Here is a 19,717-nt window from a genome sequence, read left to right as displayed (position 1 = left end):
TCAAGTGAAAATCCTGAGGATATTCCTTTATTACTAATTTGCCAACACATCGAAATAATCTTTTGCTGTTTTGCCTTTCAAAAATTATCACAATTTCAATTAGGTTTCTCTCTTTATCTTTTCTGTTCCATAATAATTTGAGTATTTTCATATCAACAATGTCACATTGCTGGTATCATTCTGCTTTGCTGTTCACTTCCCATGACTGAAGTCTCGTGGCATCAGGTCAAACATGGACAAGGAAACCTCCTGCTGATTACCACCTACCGCCCTTCCTCAGCTGATGAGCCAGTACTCCTCCACGTTGAACACCACTTGGAGGAAGCACTGAGGGTGGCAAGGGTGCAGAATGTACTCTGGGTGGGGGACTTCAATGTCCATCACCAAGAGTGGCTCGGTAGCACCACTACTGACCGAGCTCTAAAGGACATAGCTGATAGACTGGGTCTGCGGCAGGTGGTGAGGGAACCAACAAGAGGGAAAAACATACTTGACCTCGTCCTCGTCAAACTGCTTGCCACAGATGCATCTGTCCATGACAGTATTGGTAGGAGTGACCACCGCACAGTCCTTGTGGAGACGAAGTCCCGCCTTCACATTGAGGATGCCCTCCATCGTGTTGTGTGGCACTACCACCGTGCTAAATCGGATAGATTTCGAACAGATCTAGCAATGCAAAACTGGGCATCCATGAGGCGCTGTGGGCCATCAGCAGCAGCAGAATTATACTCAACCACAATCTGTGGAATTCACTACCCCAGAGTCCGGTGGATGCTGGGACATTGGGTAAATTTAAGGAGGAGAAAGACAGATTTTTAATTAGAAATAGGTTGAAGGATTATGGAGAACGGGTAGGAAAGTGGAGTTGAGGCCGAGATGAGATCAGCCATGATCGTATTGAATGGCGGAGCAGGTTCGAGGGGCTGAATTGCCTATTCCTGCTCCTAGTTCTTATGTTCTTATGTAACCTCATGGGCTGGCATATCCCCCACTCTACAATTACCATCAAGCCAGGTGACCAATCCTTGTTCAATGAAGAGTGCAGGAGGGCATGCCAGGAGCAGCACCAGGCATACCTCAAAATGAGGTGTCAACCTGGTGAAGCTACAACACAGGACTACTTGCATGCCAAACTGTGTAAGCAGCATGCGATAGAGCCAAGTGATCCCATAACCAATGGATCAGATCTAGGCTCTGCAGTCCTGCCACATCCAGCCGTGAATGGTGGTGGACAATTAAACAACTAACTAGAAGAGGTGGCTCCACAAATATCCCCATCCTCAATGATGGGGGAGCCCAGCACATCAGTGCGAAAGATAAGGCTGAAGCATTTGCAACAGTCTTCAGCCAGAAGAGCCAAGCGGATAATCCATCTGGGCCTCCTCCTGAAGTCCCCACTTCACAGATGCCAGACTTTAACCAATTCGATTCACTCCGCTTGCTATCAAGAAACGACTGAAGGCACTGGATACTGCAAAGGCTGTGGGCCCTGACAATATTCTGGTGATAATACTGAAGCCCTATGCTCCAGAACTTGCCGTGCCCCTAGCCAAGCTGTTCCAGTACAGCTACAACACTGGCATCTACCCAACAATGTGGAAAATTGCCCAGGTATGTCCTGTACACAAAAAGCAGGACAAGTCCAACCTGGCTAATTACCTCCCCATTAGTCTACTCAATCATCAGTAAAATGATGGAAGGTGTCATCAACAGTGCGGCACTTGCTTAGCAATAACCTGCTCAGTGACGCTCAGTTTGGGTTCCACCAGGGCCACTCAGCTCCTGACCTCATTACAGCCTTGGTACTAACATGGACAAAAGAGCTGAACTCAAGAGGTGAGGTGAGAGTGACTGCCCTTGGGCAGCAATTTGACCGAGTATGGCATCAAGGAACCCGAGCAAAACTGAAGTCAATAGGAATCAGGGGGAAAACTCTCTGCTGGTTGGATTCATGCATAGTGCAAAGGGAGATGGTTGTGGTTAGTGAGTTAGAGATACAGCATTGAAACAGGCCCTTCGGCCCACCGAGTCTGTGCCGACCATCAGCCACCCATTTATACTAATCCTACACTAATTCCATATTCCTACCACATCCCCACCTGTCCCTATATTTCCCTGCCACCTACCTATACTAGGGGCAATTTATAATGGCCAATTTACCTATCAACCTGCAAGTCTTTTTGGCATGTGGGAGGAAACCGGAGCACCCGGAGGAAACCCACACAGACACAGGGAGAACTTGCAAACTCCACACAGGCAGTACCCAGAATTGAACCCGGGTCGCTGGAGCTGTGAGGCTGTGGTTGTTGGAGGTCAATCATTTGAGCTCCAGGACATCACTGCAGGAGTTCCTCAGGGTAGTATTCTAGGCCCAACCATCTTCAGCTGCTTCATCAGTGACCTTCCTTCAATCATAAGGTCAGAAGTGGGGATGTTCGCTGATGATTGCACAATGTTCAGCACCATTCGCGACTCCTCAGATGCTGAAGCAGTCCATGTAGAAATGCAGCAAGACCTGGACAATATCCAGGCTTGGGCTGATAAGTGGCAAGTAACATTCGTGCCACTCAAGTGCCAGGCAATGACCATCTCCACCAAAAGAGAATCTAACCATCTCCCCTTGATATTTAATGGCATTACCATCACTGAATCCCCCACTATGAACATCCTAGGGCCTACCATCGACCAGAAACTGAACTGGAGTAGCCATATAAATACCGTGGCTACAAGAGCAGGTCAGAGGCTAGGTATCCTGTGGCAAGTAACTCACCTCCTGACTCCCCAAAGCCTGTTAACCATCTACAAGGCACAAGTCAGAAGTGTGATAGACTACTGTCTACTTGCCTGGATGGCTGCAGCTCCAACAACACTTAAATTCCATACCATCCTTGACAAAGTAACCCACTTGTTCGGCACCCATCCATCACCTTAAACATTCACTCCCTCCACCATTGGCACAGAGTGGCAGCAGTGTGTACCATCTACAAGATGCACTGCAGCAACGCACCAAGCCTCCTTAGACAGCACCTTCCAAACCTGTGACCTCTACCAACTAGAAAGACAAGGGCAGCAAATGCATGGCAACTCCACCACCTGCAAGTTCCCCTCCAAGTCACACACCATCCTGACTTGGAAGTATATCGACGTTCCTTCACTGTCGCTGGGTCAAAATCCTGGAACTCCCTTCCTAACAGCACTGTGGATGTACCTACCTCACATGGACTGCAATGGTTCAAGAAGGCAGATCACCACCACCTTCTCAAGGGCAATTAGGGATGGGCAATAAATGCTGGCCTAGCTAGCAAAGCCCACATCCCATGAATGAATTTTTAAAAATCCTCCCAATAATAGATTGCCCAGAATTGCATGGAATTTTTTATCTGTTCATGGGATGTGAGCACACTAGCAAGGCCAGTATTTATTGCCCATCCCTAATTGCCCTTGAGGAGGTGGTGGTGAGCCGCCTTCTTGGACCACTCCAGTCCATGTGGTGTAGGTACACCCGCAACGCTGTAATGAAGGGATTTCCAGGATTTTGACCCAGCGACAATGAAGGAATGGTGATATAGTTCCAAGTCAGGATGGTGTGTGACTTGGAGGGGAACTTGCAGGTGGTGGTGTTCCCATGAGTCAGCTGCCCTTGTCTTTCGAGTTGGTAGAGGTCGCGGGTTTGGAAAGTGCGGTCAGAGGACCCTTGGCAAGTTGCTGCAGTGCATCTTGTAGATGGTACACACGGTTGCCACACTGTGCCAGTGGTGGAGGGAGTGAATTGTTTAAGGTGATGGATGGGGTGCTGAACAAGTGGGCTACTTTGTCCTGGATGGTGTGGAACTTAAGTGTTGTTGGAGATGCACCTATCAAAGCAAGTGGAAAGTATTCCATCACACTTCTGACTTGTGCCTTGTAGATGGTTAACAGGCTTTGGGAAGTCAGGAGGTGAGTTACTAGCTGTGGAATTCCCAGCCTCTGACCTGCTGTTGTAGCCACAGTATTTATGTGGCTGATCCAGTGTAGTTTCTGGTCAATGGTAGCCCCCAGGATGTTGATCTTGGGGGTTTCAGCAGTGGTAATGATGTTGAACATCAAGAGGAGATGGTTAAATTCTCTCTTGTTGGAGATGCCCCTTGTGTGGCATGAATGTTACTTCCCACTTTTCAGCCCAAGCCTGAATGTTGTGCAGGCCTTGCTGCATGTGGGCATGGACTGCTTCAGTGTTTGAGGAGTTGTGAATGATACTGAACACTGCGCAATCATCAGTGAACAGCCCCACTTCTGACCTGATGTTGGAGGTAAGGTCATTGGTGAAGCAGCTGAAGATGGTTAGATCTAGGATACTACACTGAGGAACTCCTGCAACAATGTCTTGGGCTGAGATGATTGGTCTCCAACAACCACAACCATCTTCCTCTGTACTAGGTATAGCTCCAACCAGTGGAGAGTTTTCATCCTGATTCCCATTGACTTCAATTTTGCTAGGGCTGCTTGATGTCATACTCAGTCAAATGTTGCCTTGATGTCAGGGGCACTCACTCTCACCTCACCTCTTGAATTCAGCTCTTTTGTCCATGTTTGTACCAAGGCTATAATGAGGTCTGGAGCCGAGTGGCCCTGGTGGAACCCAAAGCATCAGTGAGCACGTTATTGCTGAATAAGTACCATTTGATAGCACTGTCAACGACATCTTCCATCACTTTGCTGATGATTGAGAGTAGACTGATGTGGCAGTAATTGGCCGGGATGAATTTGTCCTGTTTTTTGTGGACAGGATATACCTGAGCAATTTTCCACATTGTCGGGTAGGTGTCAGTGTTGTACCTACTGGAACAGCTTGGCAAGGGTTGCGGCGAGTTCTGGAGCACAGGTCTTCAGTACTACTGCCGGAATATCCAGTGCCGTCAGCCATTTCTTGATATCACGCTAGTGAACTGAACTGGCTGAAGACTGGCAACTGTGACGCTGGGGACCTCAGGAAGAGGCCAATATGGATCATCCACTTGGCACTTCTGGCTGAAAATGGTTACAAATGCTTCAGGCTTGTCTTTTGCACTGATGTGCTGGGCTCCCCCATCATTGAGGATGGGGTTGTTTGTCCCTTTATTTTAAATGTCCACCACCATTCATGACTGGATGTGGCAGGACTGCAAAGCTTTTATCTGATCCGTTGGTTGTGGGATCGCTTTGATCTGTCTGTCTATCATGTGCTTCTTCCACTGTTAAACATACATGTAGTCCTGTGTTGTAGCTTCACCAGATTGGTATCATATTTTTACATATGCTACTGCTCCTGTTATGCTCTCTTGCATTCCTCATTGAACCAGGGTTGATCCCCTGGCTTAATGGTAATGGTAGAATGAGGGATATGCCAGACCATGAGGTTAGAGTTTGTTGTTGAATACAAATCTGCTGCTGCTGATGGCCCACAGCGCCTCATCGATACCCAGTTTTGAGCTGCTAGATGTGTTCTGGATCTGTCCCATTTAGAACAGCGGTAGTGCCACACAACACAATGGAGGGTATCCTCAGTGTGAAGGTAGGACTTCACCTCCACAAGGGACTGTGTGATGGTCACTCCTATCAATACTGTCATGGCCAGATGCATCTGTGACAGGTAGATTCATGAGAGTGAGGTAAAATAGGTTTTTCCCTCTTGTTGGGTCTCTCAAGACCTGCTGCAGGTCATACAGGACTCGGGCAGCTCGGTCAGTAGTGGTGCTACTGAGTCACTCTTAACAATGGACATTGAAGTCTCCCACCCAGAGCACATTCTGTGTCCTTCTACTCAGTGCTTGTTCCAAGCTGTGTTCAACATGGAGGAGTACTGATGAATCAGCTGAGGGAGGGCAGTAGGCAGTAATCAGTGGACGATTTCCTTGCCCATGAGACCTCATGGGGTCTGGAGTCAATGTTGAGGACTTCCAGGGCCACTTCCTACCCACTGTATACCTCTGTGCAGCTACATCTGGTAGGTCTGTCCTGCCAGAGGACAGGCTATACCCTGGGATGGTGATGGAAGAGTCTGGGACATTGGTTGTAAGATATGATTCAGTGAGTATGACTTTGTCAGGATGTTGCTTTCGTGGTCTGTGGACAACTCTCCCAATTTTGGCACAAATTCCCATATTGTTGTGAGGAGAACTTAGCAGGGTCCACTGGGCAAGATATGCCTTTGATGTTTCCGGTGCCTAAGTTGATGCTGTGTCGTCTGTCTTGTTTTACTCATTGATTTTTCTGTAACAGGTTGATGAGTGGCTTTCTGGGCCATTTCAAGGGGCAGTTAAGAGTTAAAGACATTGCTGTGGGTCTGGAGTCACGTTTAGGCTAGACTGAGTAAGGACAGTAAACGACATTAGCAAACTAGCTGGGTTTTTACAACAATCTGGTAGTTTTATTGTCACCATTACTGAAACTAGCTTTTTTATTCCAGATTTATTAATTAATTGAATCTAAATTCCAATAGCTGCCTTGGTGGGATTTGAAGTCATGTCACTGGATTACTAGTCCAGTAACATTACCACTATGCGACTGTTCCCAACAGAGGCCTAACCAGTTTCTTTTACAAACTTGGCATCACTTATTTGCTTTTACAGTATATTCAGTGCTCCTAAGTAAAATACCTAGAATCCCATTTGCCTTTTTAAATTATTTTTTTGCCAATCTGCACTCTAAGGGCTGAAATTTACTGGCCCGTTGACGTCGTGGGTCGTGGCGTGGAGGCCGGTAAAATTCTGCGGGGAGAGGCCCGCCTTGACCCGTGACATCGAGAAGGGCCTGCTGCAAATTACCAGCAGCGGGGGGACCTCAGTGCGGCCCCCCTCCCGCCGCATGACGGCGGCACCCCCCATTACAATATGTTAAACGGTACTTACCTCTGCAGACTATGCAGCCCGCCGTCTCTCCATGGACACCTCCAGATTTTTCGATAAACGGGCAGACGTCACGTGCCTTTTCAGGGGTCTCACTCTGCATTCTTAGAGGAGGGAGGGGGGGATTACAGGGGTCTCACTCTGCATGTTGGAAGGGAGGGGGGGGGCATACAGGGGTCTCACTCTGCATATTGGAAGGGAGGAGGGAGGGGGGATACAGGGGTCTCACTCTGCATTCTTAGAGGGAGGAGGGAGGGGAGGATTACAGGGTTCTCACTCTGCATGTTGGAAGGGGAGGGGGGGATACAGGGGTCTTACTCTTCATTCTTAGAGGGAGGAGGGAAGGGAGGATTACAGGGTTCTCACTCTGCATGTTGGAAGGGAAGAGGGAGGGGGGATTCAGGGGTCTCACTCTGCATTCTTAGAGGGAGGAGGGAGGGGAGGATTACAGGGGTCTCACTCTGCATATTGGAAGGGAGGAGGGAGGGGGGGATACAGGGGTCTCACTCTGCATTCTTAGAGGGAGGAGGGAGGGGAGGATTACAGGGTTATCACTCTGCATATTCGAAGGGAGGAGGGAGGGCGAGATACAGGGGTCTCACCCTGCATAATAGAAGGGAGGAGGGAGGGGGTCTGGGATTACTGGAGGGAAAGCTCTGCAGGCATGATGGGAGGTCCTGTTAACCTTCTCTCTGTAAACAGTGTACGCTCTGTATTTATTTGTGTTTGTGAAGGAACAATGGCACTCTATTCACCCTGTGTGTGGGGAGGGTGCCATAAAGGGCAGGAGCATTAAAGTTATATGGATGGTTGGGGCAATCGATTCAGCTGGTAGGATCTTGATATGGTCATGCTGTGCTACTTGGAGTTTTGGTCAAGATGGGCAATGCCATGGCACGCCATATAGTTGATCCATGAAAGCAGCTGATGTACCTGTCAACACTAATCCCTGCCCTGTTAAGAACCTTCGAATACATGAAGGGTTCAACTTTATTTATCACATGGAAATAGGTATGACTCATCCTACATTGCATGATCCTCTGCTCGTGAGGATCTGTACGCGCCAGAGGCATATCAACAGGCAGGCGCGATTCACGAAGAGGCCCCCGGTCGTGAGCGGCAGCCCCCAAGTGGAGGTCGCCATTACGATTGCTGTTCCTCTACAGGCCCTACATGGCATGCCATCAGATGTCAGAACATCAGTGTCAGAGGAGATTGCACATGTAGAGAGGGTGGTGGCACGTCTCTGTGCCCTGCTTAAGGATGACATGCAGCCCATGGGCTTCGTTGGCATCCTATGCCTTTGTTCCTCATAGTGGCAGTGGTTCTCAAGCTTGATGCCTATGCAGCTCTTTAGGGGCCCACCAGAGACCTTTGTGGGGTCACACAGTCAGCAGTGCACCGCTGCATCAGGGAGGTCACTTATGCCCTGCACCGGAGGGCCAGTGAGGATGTCCACTTTAGGATGGATGCTCACAGCCAGGCCCAGAGGTTGCGGCACCATTGCCGGAGAATCATAGGTTGTAATGTTCATAGACTGCACTCATGTGGCCATCAGGCCTCCCGCCAGGCCACCAGCTGCAGACATCACCATTAAAGGAATCTTTTCAATTCAGGTGAAGCTGGTATGTGATCACTGCAGAAGTTTCATGCAAATCTATGACTGCTTCTCAGGCAGCTGTCATGACACCTGGGTCTTGCGCCAGTCCCGGCTGCCACCACTGCTCACTGAACTGGCTCAGATGGAGGGGTGGCTTCTTGGAGATCAGGGCTATCCCTTGCAGACATGGCTCCCGACACCACCACTGCTGAACAGGAGAGATACAATGCCAGCCACTAAGCTACATGAGCCATCATTGAGCAGGAGATTGGCATATTGAAAGAGTGCTTCCAATGCCTGGATGGATAGGGTGATGTCCTGTACTACGGGCCGAAAAGGCCAGCTGCTCTGCTCAATTACGCACCCAATAAGGACCAGGCCTGGCATGATGAGGAGAGATGTCAACAGGATTCCTCTTCGGACTATGAGGACACTGAGGACCTACAACGTGAAAGACGCAAAGGAAGGCAGATGGCACCCAGGCTCTGCATGCAGGGCTAGCAGTGAGCTAGGGATGTATGGCAGTGGCTTATCAGACAAAAGCTGTCTGCTCCACAGGAACCGGCATGAGCTCTGCAAGCCACACATCACCCTCACTCATCTGCTGTGCACCAGTCCACATCTGCAGCATCCCTGTGTAAAGCATTAGAAGCAGCAGCTGACTGAGCCAATGTCCATGTCACTGCATCCTTGGAGACGCTCATGAGTAATGGTGGCATGGCAATGATGTTATTGCATATGTTGGCTCTGCTGAAGGTCTAACGGTGCAAAGGGGTGTGACATTGGCGCTACATGCTGGTACACATCATTCGCACAGAGGAAAGGACAGACATGTTTTTTAGTTTTAGTTTTAGAGATACAGCACTGAAACAGGCCCTTCGGCCCACCGAGTCTGTGCCGACCATCAACCACCCATTTTTATACTAATCCTACACTAATTCCATATTCCTACCACATCCCCACCTGTCCCTATATTTCCCTACCACCTCCCTATACTAGGGGCAATTTATAATGGCCAATTTACCTATCAACCCGCAAGTCTTTGGCATGTGGGAGGAAACTGGAGCACCCGGAGGAAACCCACACAGACACAGGGAGAACTTGCAAACTCCACACAGGCAGTACCCAGAATTGAACCCGGGTCGCTGGAGCTGTGAGGCTGCGGTGCTAACCACTGCGCCACTGTGCCACCCATTGGTGAGGAATATTTAGTGAAAGACGTATTTACATTGCTGTGACACCCGTGCTTTCCCGTTTGTGTCAGTGTGTTCTCTGTAAACCTCTGTAATACCTTTTATGGTCTATTTAAGTCTCACGTCCTGGAATGTGCAAAATTAAGATTATTCACCCAGGTGCGGCACGCCTACAAGAAGGAATGTTACACTTGAGTGGGAGAAGAGGATCGCAACTTCACAGGACACTGGGACACAACAGGGTAAGTATGTGGCAGCAAAGTGGAAAGTGTTGGGGTCACTCAGCAGGTCAGGCAGCATCTGTGGAGAGAAGCAGAGTTAATTTTCAGATCTGTGAACTTGGACAAGTTAACTCTGCTTCTCTCTCCAAAGATGCTGCCTGACCTGCTGGATTTCTGCAGGACTTTCTGCTTTGCTGCAAGAATAACAGCAGTCCCACTCTTCAGCAGTCAGGTAAGTATTCTTTGACAGCTGTCAGGAAGCAGGTGCTGGGGCGCTTAAAATAGGGCCCCAGCACCTGTTGCAGAGCTGTCAAAAACTCTCGCTGTGCCGAATGTCCCGCCTCTCCCCATGTAATATGGGGAGGGCGGCCTGGTGCTGTGATGCTAATGAACCCCAGCACGTAATATTGCGGGGGCTTTGCAGCGGCCGCTAAATGCGGGCACCCCAGCTGAGTTTAAAGGGTGCCGCCACGCAGCCTGTTGCTTGAATAAAATTCAGCCCTAAATATCTATGTATCTACATCCTCTGGTTTCTCTGTTAAGAATCTTACCATCTGTGCTGCTTTTTCTTTCACTGTTCATTTTTTCCCAAACTGTACTCATTCACATTTCCGCCACCTATCTATGCCCTGCTGCATCTCCAACATTCTTCCTCATGGCCTAATTTGGTACCAAAAAACTTTTCTTTTGTGTCCAAATAATTTTTATGAATGGAAAATTGGTGATTCTGGGAGAGAGATTTTGGGGCATACCAGTATCTGCATCCTGCAAATTGAAAAACATCCATTTACCCTCTGTTCTTCGCTTTCCGTCCTGTATCTATTTCTCTATTTAAATGGTAACCTTTTCTTTAACACCATGTCCCATGGTTTTTGAAACAAATTTTTTATGTAGAAGCTAGGGTGGCACAGTGGCGCAGTAGTTAGCACTGCAGCCTCACAGCTCCAGTGATCCGGATTCAATTCTGGGTACTGCCTGTGCGGAGTTTGCAAGTTCATCCTGTGAACCGTGTGCGTTTTCGCCGGGTGCACCGGTTTCCTCCCACAGCCAAAGACTTGCAGGTTGATAGGTAAATTGGCCATTATAAATTGCCCTTAGTATTGGTCGGGGAAGGTGGGGATGTGGTAGGAATATGGGATTAGTGTAGGGTTAGTATAAATGGGTGGTTGATGGTCGGCACAGACTTGATGGGCTGAAGGGCCTGTTTCAGTGTTGTATCTCTAAAAAAAAAATAAAAAAACTTATCAAATGCTTTCTGAGAATCCATACAACACGTCCACTACATTCCATTTATACACTATGATGTCCTCAAAAACATTAAGGAAATTAGTCAAGCATGACCTGCCCTTTACAAATCTAGGCTGGTTGTCCGTCACTAATCCAAGCCTTTCTAATCATTCATTAATTTTATCCTGTATTATAGACTGCAGGGGATCAAAAATCCTTGGCCTATCGGGCACATTTCAGTGGTAATTCCAGTGGGAGCATGGTGGCAAAACCACATACTAAGCTGGGACCCAGATATGCTGGGTTCTGGCCTTCCCTTAAAGTTTTCCATTACTTTTTTGAGGGGCTGAGATCTCAGTTCACCCCAGAAATGGATAATGATAATGATGGGGGCCAGGGACAGGTGATGGGTGGGAAGATTCCTGCTAATCTGGCCTCAAAGCAGATTGGGACAGGATATTTAGCTAGTACGTCAATGAAATCAAGTTTAGGACCTGCCAAATGGCCGTTGTGACCCCCAACAATAGAGGTATAAATTTTAATATATCATACAAAGATGGATGATAGTCACGAAGGGTGGGGTTAGAGGGTGGCGGTAGTGTGTGAAATATCGTTGGGAGGAAGGGTCCTTGAAATGCTGGTTACTTTCCCACCGTTCGGTTCCTTGGTGTGCTTCTGGGATCCTGGAAGCCCCCAGTTCCATGAAGGGTTCAAGCACAACAACCATTATGAAGATTCTTTGGACATCCCTCTGTTTGGAGCTCAAAGGACACATGTAGGCACCTACTGCAGGCAAAGGACCAATTACATCAGTTTGCTCCTGGGGCAGTGATGTAGGGGTGGAGACCTGACACTGGGTGTCTCTGCCCTGATTCTCATTTCATTGGACCAGGGGATTCAGCATTCCTCGTGGACAATGAAGTGGAGAATCTGCAGTCCAAAACGCAAAGATTTAAAAGCACACTCAGTTCAATTTTAACAAAATAACGAAGTAATTATGTTTTGATTAATTCTCCTTATTTTGTTTTAGATAATCCATGGAATGACTTGATCACACCAATGCTCTTCATAAATGATAATTTTGGTGATAACAACCACTTCAGGATATGCAAACAACTTGTGAAGCATCAGACACAGCAGAACACTTTCAGCAACAGCTCCAGCAATGAGTCTTTGGACTACTGGATGGATAATACGAGACAGTCACAGCACAGACTGATGAGAACTAAGACTGAACGAATCCCAGTGTTTGATGAATTCTTTGATCAAGAATTATAACTTTTCTTTTGAGCTGAACCAAGCCAAATCATTTCACAGTAATATGATAAGTTTGCAGAAATATTTGACAATTTAATCAGTACAGATACACAAATATGGAGAACTGCATCTATCCAATCTGGAGTCTGTGTTCAAATTGGTGTCGAAAGGCATGATTTAAACTGAAAATCAACTTGAAGATCCTCATCCTTGTTTTCCAATCCCTCATGGTCTCCCCTCTTTCTCCAGCTTATCCAACTGTCTTCAACCAACTTTATCTCTTTTTGTAAACCCGTTCACTCTGCAATCTCTTTCACTACTGCAACTTTGCTCATTCTCCATCCACTCCACTCTCAGATATTTCCGTCACTTTGACTATGCTTTTTGAAACTCACTCCCACAAACGTTCTGCCCTATTTCAAATGCTCCTTGACTGTTTTTTTGGTCCATCCACCTTAATCCTTTCCATGTCCTTATTGGGATCTTACTGCTCTTTTGCAAGTTTGTAATGCATTCTTCAGTGTGAGGGGTACCATAGGCTGTTGCCGACATAACATGCACAGTCGATATCTCAAAATACATTATTTTGAGATTTTGAAATTTATGATATACAAACCTTGTAAAGAAAATCTACAAATCTTTACTTGCCATCCTTCCTGTATTATTTTGGAGTAGACTGTATTTTTATTTTTCCTCCAGTTTTTCAATGTGAGATTAACTGTTCTGATGCAAAATTAGTGCCACATGAGTGAAAGTGCCGCATGTGCGCAGTGAACGTCTGTTGGATGTATGCAGAGCAGGCAGATCATGTGCCAGTCAGCGTGCAGCGCTAATTAGACCCCAGCAGTGGCATTTGGAGCTCAACACTCCAGCTAATGCCCTCTCTTAACCTTGCACAGTTGAACACATGTTCAGCAGCAGGAAGGATTCCCCCTCCCTCCCATCAGTGCTATTTAAATGGGATCTTTATCAACTTACAGGTTATTTTCTGGTTGATTTCTTCTGGCTGTTGTTTTGTACCTACAACTGTTTGTGCTTTCTATAGTCCACAAGGAGTGGTGTGGTAATCTGGCCTCAAAGCTGATTGGGGCAGGATCGTTAGCTGGTACGCCAATGAAAACAAGTTTACTGTTTTGCCAAATGGCCATTGGATCTCTTACAAAAAGTGATGAAAGCCATGCAGAACTTATATCAACAGGGTTGGGGGTGGGGTCGTGGCGAGCAGAAGTCATAAGATCCTGAGACCCAAATATCATGGAGGTTTTGCTAACTTCAAGGCTTCTGCAGAAACCAGTTGCTTCCAGACACAGGTGCACTAGATGGGATTCCTCTTGGAATACAGTATGACTTGGAGAATGAACAGAGGCCACGCAGAGCAGGACAGGTCGCTGGAAGAGGGAGCAGGAAAATGGGGAGAAGGACTCTCAGCAGGAGGCCATACCTACCCAGGGTTTTCAGGGAGTAATTCTCCTTCCTGAAACTCAGTGAAGAAAAATGTGAGAGATGTCTGCGCTTCAGTAAAGACGACCTTACTGAAATCTGCTGCAGCCACAACTGCAATCTCAGCAGGGCAAGGACTGCATTGCCAGTGGCTGTGAAGGTGACCATGGTGATGAACTTTTATGCATCTGGATGCTTCCAGATCGTGTTTGACATCCACTTTTGTGTGATAGAGGTCACTGACCCTCTCTATCATTGAGAGTTAACTATATTTCATTCTTTCTTGCCAGACCGAAGCAGGTGGAGTGAGCACACGGCTTCGCTAGGATTGCAGGCTTCCCACGGCGCAGGGTGACTGCACACATATTGCTTTGCAGGTGCTGCATGCCAACTCTGCCCTATACCAGAACCAAAAGGATTTCCACTTCCTCAATGTCCAGCTTGCATGGCAGCAAGCTGACCTTGCATGACTTCAGTCTGACATTCTACTGCAGAGCTCAGACTTCTGGTAGAAGCTGCTTGTGCTACAATGGAAGTTGAAACATCAGCTATCAGATGCTGCATCATGGTTGGGTCCACAAGTATGCTGATGGAGCTGGTCACTACTTCTGTGCAGGAAAGACTGGGCTCCAAGCTCCATGAAAAATTCTGTGCCAAGCTGGTCCTGGACTCTTCAATGCTAATTGACATTGACCACAGGCTTTTTGCAGGCTTCCCAACGCATCTAGCATTTTATGCATACCCATCAGCTGCCTTCTGTAGAATACCCCATTTAAGTGCTCATCTGAGTCCTCTGCTACAGAACTTGTGTGCGGCCTTCTCCTCCAGTGAGCTGGCACCTAGGCTATCCTTGCCACCTGCCATGGCGGGAGGCCACTTGTGCCTGGTGTCTTGTCACATAGAGATCCCACCTCTAAATTATGCACAGTGTCAGTATCTGAGCTGGTGGCTGCAAGTGTGTAATCAAGTGACATTGCTGTGCCTTCATCATTACCGTCTTCTTGCCGTTCCTCCACTGACTGGCCAGGTTGCAGTTCTTGGGTATCTAGAAGGTGAAAGATACAAGGGTAAGATTGTGGGGTTGGAGAGGTGGGGAAGTAAGAAGTACACGTTTACATCATCTGCAGCTTATAAATCAAAGATGTGTGGGACGGAGGGGAGCTGGATGTGAGAAGGAAGATTAGAAATGAGGATACCATCATCTTCACTGGTTTCAGCACCTCTTCTGGTCACGGCCTCAGCAATAGTAGCGACCACCATCTCCTCCATGGGGGTCAGAACAGGCAGGCCCATCTGTCCTTCTCAGTTTAACTCCTGTTTTTTTCGGTTGTGTGCTACCTTGTCCTGCAAGAACAAGGGAATATGTCAGTGAGTGTTGTGCAATCTGTTTGGCTGATGTGGCTGTCATGGTTGAATACCTGGCATTGTGTGCCACCTGTGAGATGTGGGTGTGAGGCTTTCACAATGCTAAGTGTGTGAAGGTAAGGAGTAGCATATGAATGCCAGGTATGAGGCCTGATAGAGATTGTTGGTAGGTGAGTGATGGAAGTCTGGTGATTTGAGCTGTGTGTGAGGTTAGTGGTGAGTTAGTAGTATATGGCATTTGAAGATGCATTCACTGATCTTGACAACTCGTGTAAGCTCACTGAACTTCTTGTGGCACTGTGTCCATGTTCTTGGGGCTTGACTCCTGGCATTGACCTCGCTACCTTCTGTGCATGTATCTGGAGGGCCTCCTGCTTCCCAGCAGGTACATGACATCTCTTCTTTCCTTTCCAACTGCTCCAACACCAAGGCATCCAATGCAGTGTTTGAAAACTTTGGAGCCTGTTCTCTCCCATGTTGTGTCATTCTGTCTTTCCCAGGGCAGATTCAGTGCCCACAGGACTCCCAGCACCTACTCCAGCCACAATGCCCCATGCTTTAAGACATGCAGGCTAGCTTTGAGCAGTACAGGCTAGCTTTAAGTGATGTGTCCAGCTGGCTGGATGCTGAACTAATTTAAAACATTAAGCAGCACGATGTTTGCATGTTGCGGATTAATTGTGCATAGTGATCCCTGCACCCGGTTTGGGGAGCTATCAAATTTAGCCCCCTTTTTGTTGCAACACCTGAGTAAAAATAAACATCGAAAGAATATGTTGACCTCATCATGGATGACTTTTTTCTCTCTTTATTCTGACCATAATAATTCTGCCAGGTGATGAATGAAATATGTTTCATTGAATGCAAATCTGCACTAATGACTGAAGGATCAAGGGACTGTTAGCACAATGAGTAACCAGGTTCTTACAGACACCTTAATGAATGGTGGAATTTATTGTATCAAATTTGCACAACAAGTAGAATTCAATTCATTCGGAATGCTTACACCCAAATCTGTATCTCTACTGGAAAAAGGTTAGCTGTTGTACAGAAATACCCACTTCTACTTTAATTTGTGGCGACACAATAGTTTAAAACATTGTTACTACAGCATATAAAGACATTAATTAAAGATCCAAAGTTTAACTTACAAACTGAGGGATTGTGAAGGAATCTAGCCCTGAGGACTCAAAGGTTAAAGACTTCATCTTCTAAGTAATGGGTGGAGCCCTGTTGCTTTCCAAATAAAGGGGTCCTACTGCTTTCTAACTTAAGGAGGCCTACTGCTTACCTCATCTTTCTAAGTAAAGGGTATCAAATTGTGTGACAACGCACCTAAGCAAAGGGTACTCACAACATGCTAACTGATTGGTAAGGTAATTCTTAGCTAAAAGCCCGATGATATCTAATCTACTCTAAGACACACGCTAAAGAGTCTAGTCTAGTCTTTGGCCTCCTTGTCTCAAGAGACAATGGGTAAGCGCCTAGAGGTGGTCAGTGGTTTGTGGAGCAGCGCCTGGAGTGGCTATAAAGGCCAATTCCAGAGTGACAGACTCTTCCACAGGCGCTGCAGATAAAATTGGTTGTCGGGGCTGTTACATAGTTGGCTCTCTCCTTACACTTCTGTCTCTTTTCCTGCCAACTGCTAAGTCTCTTCGACTCGCCTCTCTTTAGCCCTGCCTTTATAGCTGTCCACCAGCTCTGGCGATTGCTGGCAACTGACACCCATGACTTGTGGTCAATGTCACAGGACTTCATGTTGCGTTTGCAGATGTTTTTAAGCAGAGACATGAACGGCCGGTGGGTCTGATACCAGTGACGAGCTCGCTGTACAGTGCATCTTCAGGGGATCCTGCCATCTTCCATGCAGCTCACATGGCCAAGCCATCTCAAGCACCGCTGGCTCAGTAGGGCGTATATGCTGGGGATGTTGTCTGCCTCGAGGAGTTCTGCGTTGGAGATACGGTCCTGCCACCTGAGGCCAAGGATTCTCCGGAGACAGCGACGATGGAATACGTTGAGACGTTGCTCTTGGCTGACATATGTTGTCCAGGCCTCGCTGCCGTAGAACAAGGTACTGAGGACACAGGCTTGAAACACTCTGACTTTTGTGTTCCGTGTCAGTGTGCCATTTTCCCACACCCTCTTGGCCAGTCTGGACATAGCAGCAGCCACCTTTCCCATGCGTTTGTTGATTTCTGCATCGAGAGACAGGTTACTGGTGATAGTTGAGCCTAGGTAGATGAACTCGTGAACCACTTCCAGAGCGTGGTCGCCGATATTGATGGATGGAGCATTTCTGATGTCCTGTCCCATGATGTTCGTTTTCTTGTGGCTGATGGTTCGGCCATCATTCGTTGCAGGCATCCACAGTCCTGTCGATGAGTCTCTGCAGACACTCTTCCGTGTGGGATGTTAATGCAGCATCGTCAGCAAAGAGGAGTTCCCTGATGAGGACTTTCCGTACTTTGGCCTTCGCTCTAAGATGGGCAAGATTGAACAACCTGCCATCTGATCTGGTGTGGAGGAAAATTCCTTCTTCTGAAGACCTAAACGTATGTGAAAGCAGCAGTGAGAAGAAGATCCCAAACAGTGTAGGTGCGAGAACACAGCCCTGTTTCACGCCATGCAGGATAGGAAAGGGGTCTGATGAGGCACCGCTATACTTAATTGTGCCTTTCATATTGTCATAGAATGAGGTGATGATACTTAGTAGCTTTGGTGGACATCTGATCTTTGCTAGTAGTCTGAAGAGACCACATCTGCTGACGAGGTCAAAGGCTTTGTGAGATCTACGAAGGCAACGTAGAGGTACATCTGTTGTTCGCAGCATTTCTCCTGTAGCTGGCAAAGGGAGAACAGCATGTCAATGGTGGATCTCTCTGCTCGAAAGCCACACTGTACCTCAGGGTAGACACGCACAGACAGCTTCTGGAGTCTGTTTAAAACGTCTTGAGTGAAGGCTTTCCCCCACTATGCTGAGCAGGGAGATTCCACGGTCATTGTTTCAGTCACCGCGGTCACCCTTGTTCTGATAGAGGGTGATGATATTGGCATCACGCATGTCCTGTGGAACTGCTCCCTCATCCCAGCACAGGCAAAGCAGTTCATGGAGTGCTGAGAGTATAGCAGGCTTGGCACTCTTGATTCTTTCAGGGGTAATGCTGTCCTTTCCAGGATGTTAAAGAGTCCCAACTGAATAACAACCATACCTCCTAAACCAAGGGGGCCCGCCAGAGGTTATCTGATTGATAAGGTGTTTTTTTTACTGAAAACCCAACAATATCTGAATAAATGTTAAAATCACAATTAGCTGAGTCATGACCAATTGATCAACAAGAATGCTTGCAGCTAATCAAGGTAGTGCACCCAACAGTAACTGGGGAAAAATGGTATAAATACGAGAAGCTCAGATTAAATTCATTTAGTTTCGCTGGAGCGGATCGTGTTGACTATCAGAGCAAGGTGAGCATGATCCTCCCCTTAACTGGGACAGAGACATCTTGCCAGCTCTATAGTCACTGACTACCTGGAGATTTAAGGTATATGCTACTTTGTTAATTGATGGATATCTTGCTTAACTAGTACTAAGAATATTCTACTGTAGCAATATTTAGATTTAAAAGTTGGATTCTCTACTAGAAATAAGATTATGCATATTTATTTTTCCTAAGAACTGTTAATTTGTGTTTAACAGTATCATCAGCTGTAAATTTCATATCGGTTCTTTATTAAATTTACATATAATTTAGAACTTATATTGTCTCACATAGTCTTCTGTATCACTAACTCGTGAACGACATCTCTGCAAATTCTTTGGTGAAGAGATACATTACTGATGAGAGACTCCTGACTCTTACAATATCTGGGACATTATAACTTGCTAAAAAGAGCTATCTGGAAGACGTTAATATTCCTGGTTCGTTCCTTTCCTTTGTGGAGAGTTAGATCAGACCTTTTAACCCATTCGAGTGTCTTTAGGATTTGGCTACCTTAACCTTAATTTGAGAGTGAACATCTGAGAAGTAGGCCTGATCCAGGATAGTCCCAAAGGGGTGAGGATTATAATTCACCACTGGATAATGATTTAAATTAAAAGAAGAAAAAAAAAATAAAAGTAATAAGAGAACCAATGAATCAGCTGGTGATCCCACTAATAGAGCTTTTTTACATTTAAAATGATTTTTGTTTAATTATATACTTAATTCTTATATGGTTGTGGTAAAATTATCAATTAAGAAACAGCCTTATTTTAAGGAGAAGCTGAGGGATCTGTGGATATGTTTTATTGTCAATTAATCCTCGGCCATACATCAGTACTTTAAATAACTTTGAAGGCCATATATTTTAGGGGACATCTGCAAGCAATGTTAGTAGAACAACATTTTGGGATTTTTGCAGTTATTTCATGTATCAGTTGATCTTCCATGGCATTGCCACAGTAAGTCAAGACCAAGTGCAGTCTTTAGGTCAAGCAGGATTAGATAGAAGGAGATGATTGGTTGAGAACTGGGTAAGATATGAGAGTGTCATGCGGCAATAAGCACTCAC

The 19,717-nt window shown here is 46.7% G+C and overlaps 1 protein-coding gene across 1 annotated transcript in view; it reads left to right on the top strand.

Annotated features, from left to right (window-relative positions):
• Positions 1 to 18,870, top strand: part of LOC137373810 (factor associated with metabolism and energy-like) — a 43,463-nt gene extending 24,593 nt beyond the window's left edge. Inside the window, exon 6 of the mRNA XM_068039213.1 lies at positions 12,135 to 18,870. Coding sequence (XP_067895314.1) covers positions 12,135 to 12,382 — 248 coding nt within the window. The 3' untranslated portion in view covers positions 12,383 to 18,870. The remainder of the gene's footprint in view (positions 1 to 12,134) is intronic.
• Positions 18,871 to 19,717: the final 847 nt, after the last annotated feature.

The sequence above is a fragment of the Heterodontus francisci genome, chromosome 9, assembly GCF_036365525.1.
Source record: "Heterodontus francisci isolate sHetFra1 chromosome 9, sHetFra1.hap1, whole genome shotgun sequence".
Lineage (NCBI taxonomy): Eukaryota > Metazoa > Chordata > Chondrichthyes > Heterodontiformes > Heterodontidae > Heterodontus > Heterodontus francisci.
This window is presented reverse-complemented; position numbering and strand designations above follow the sequence as displayed.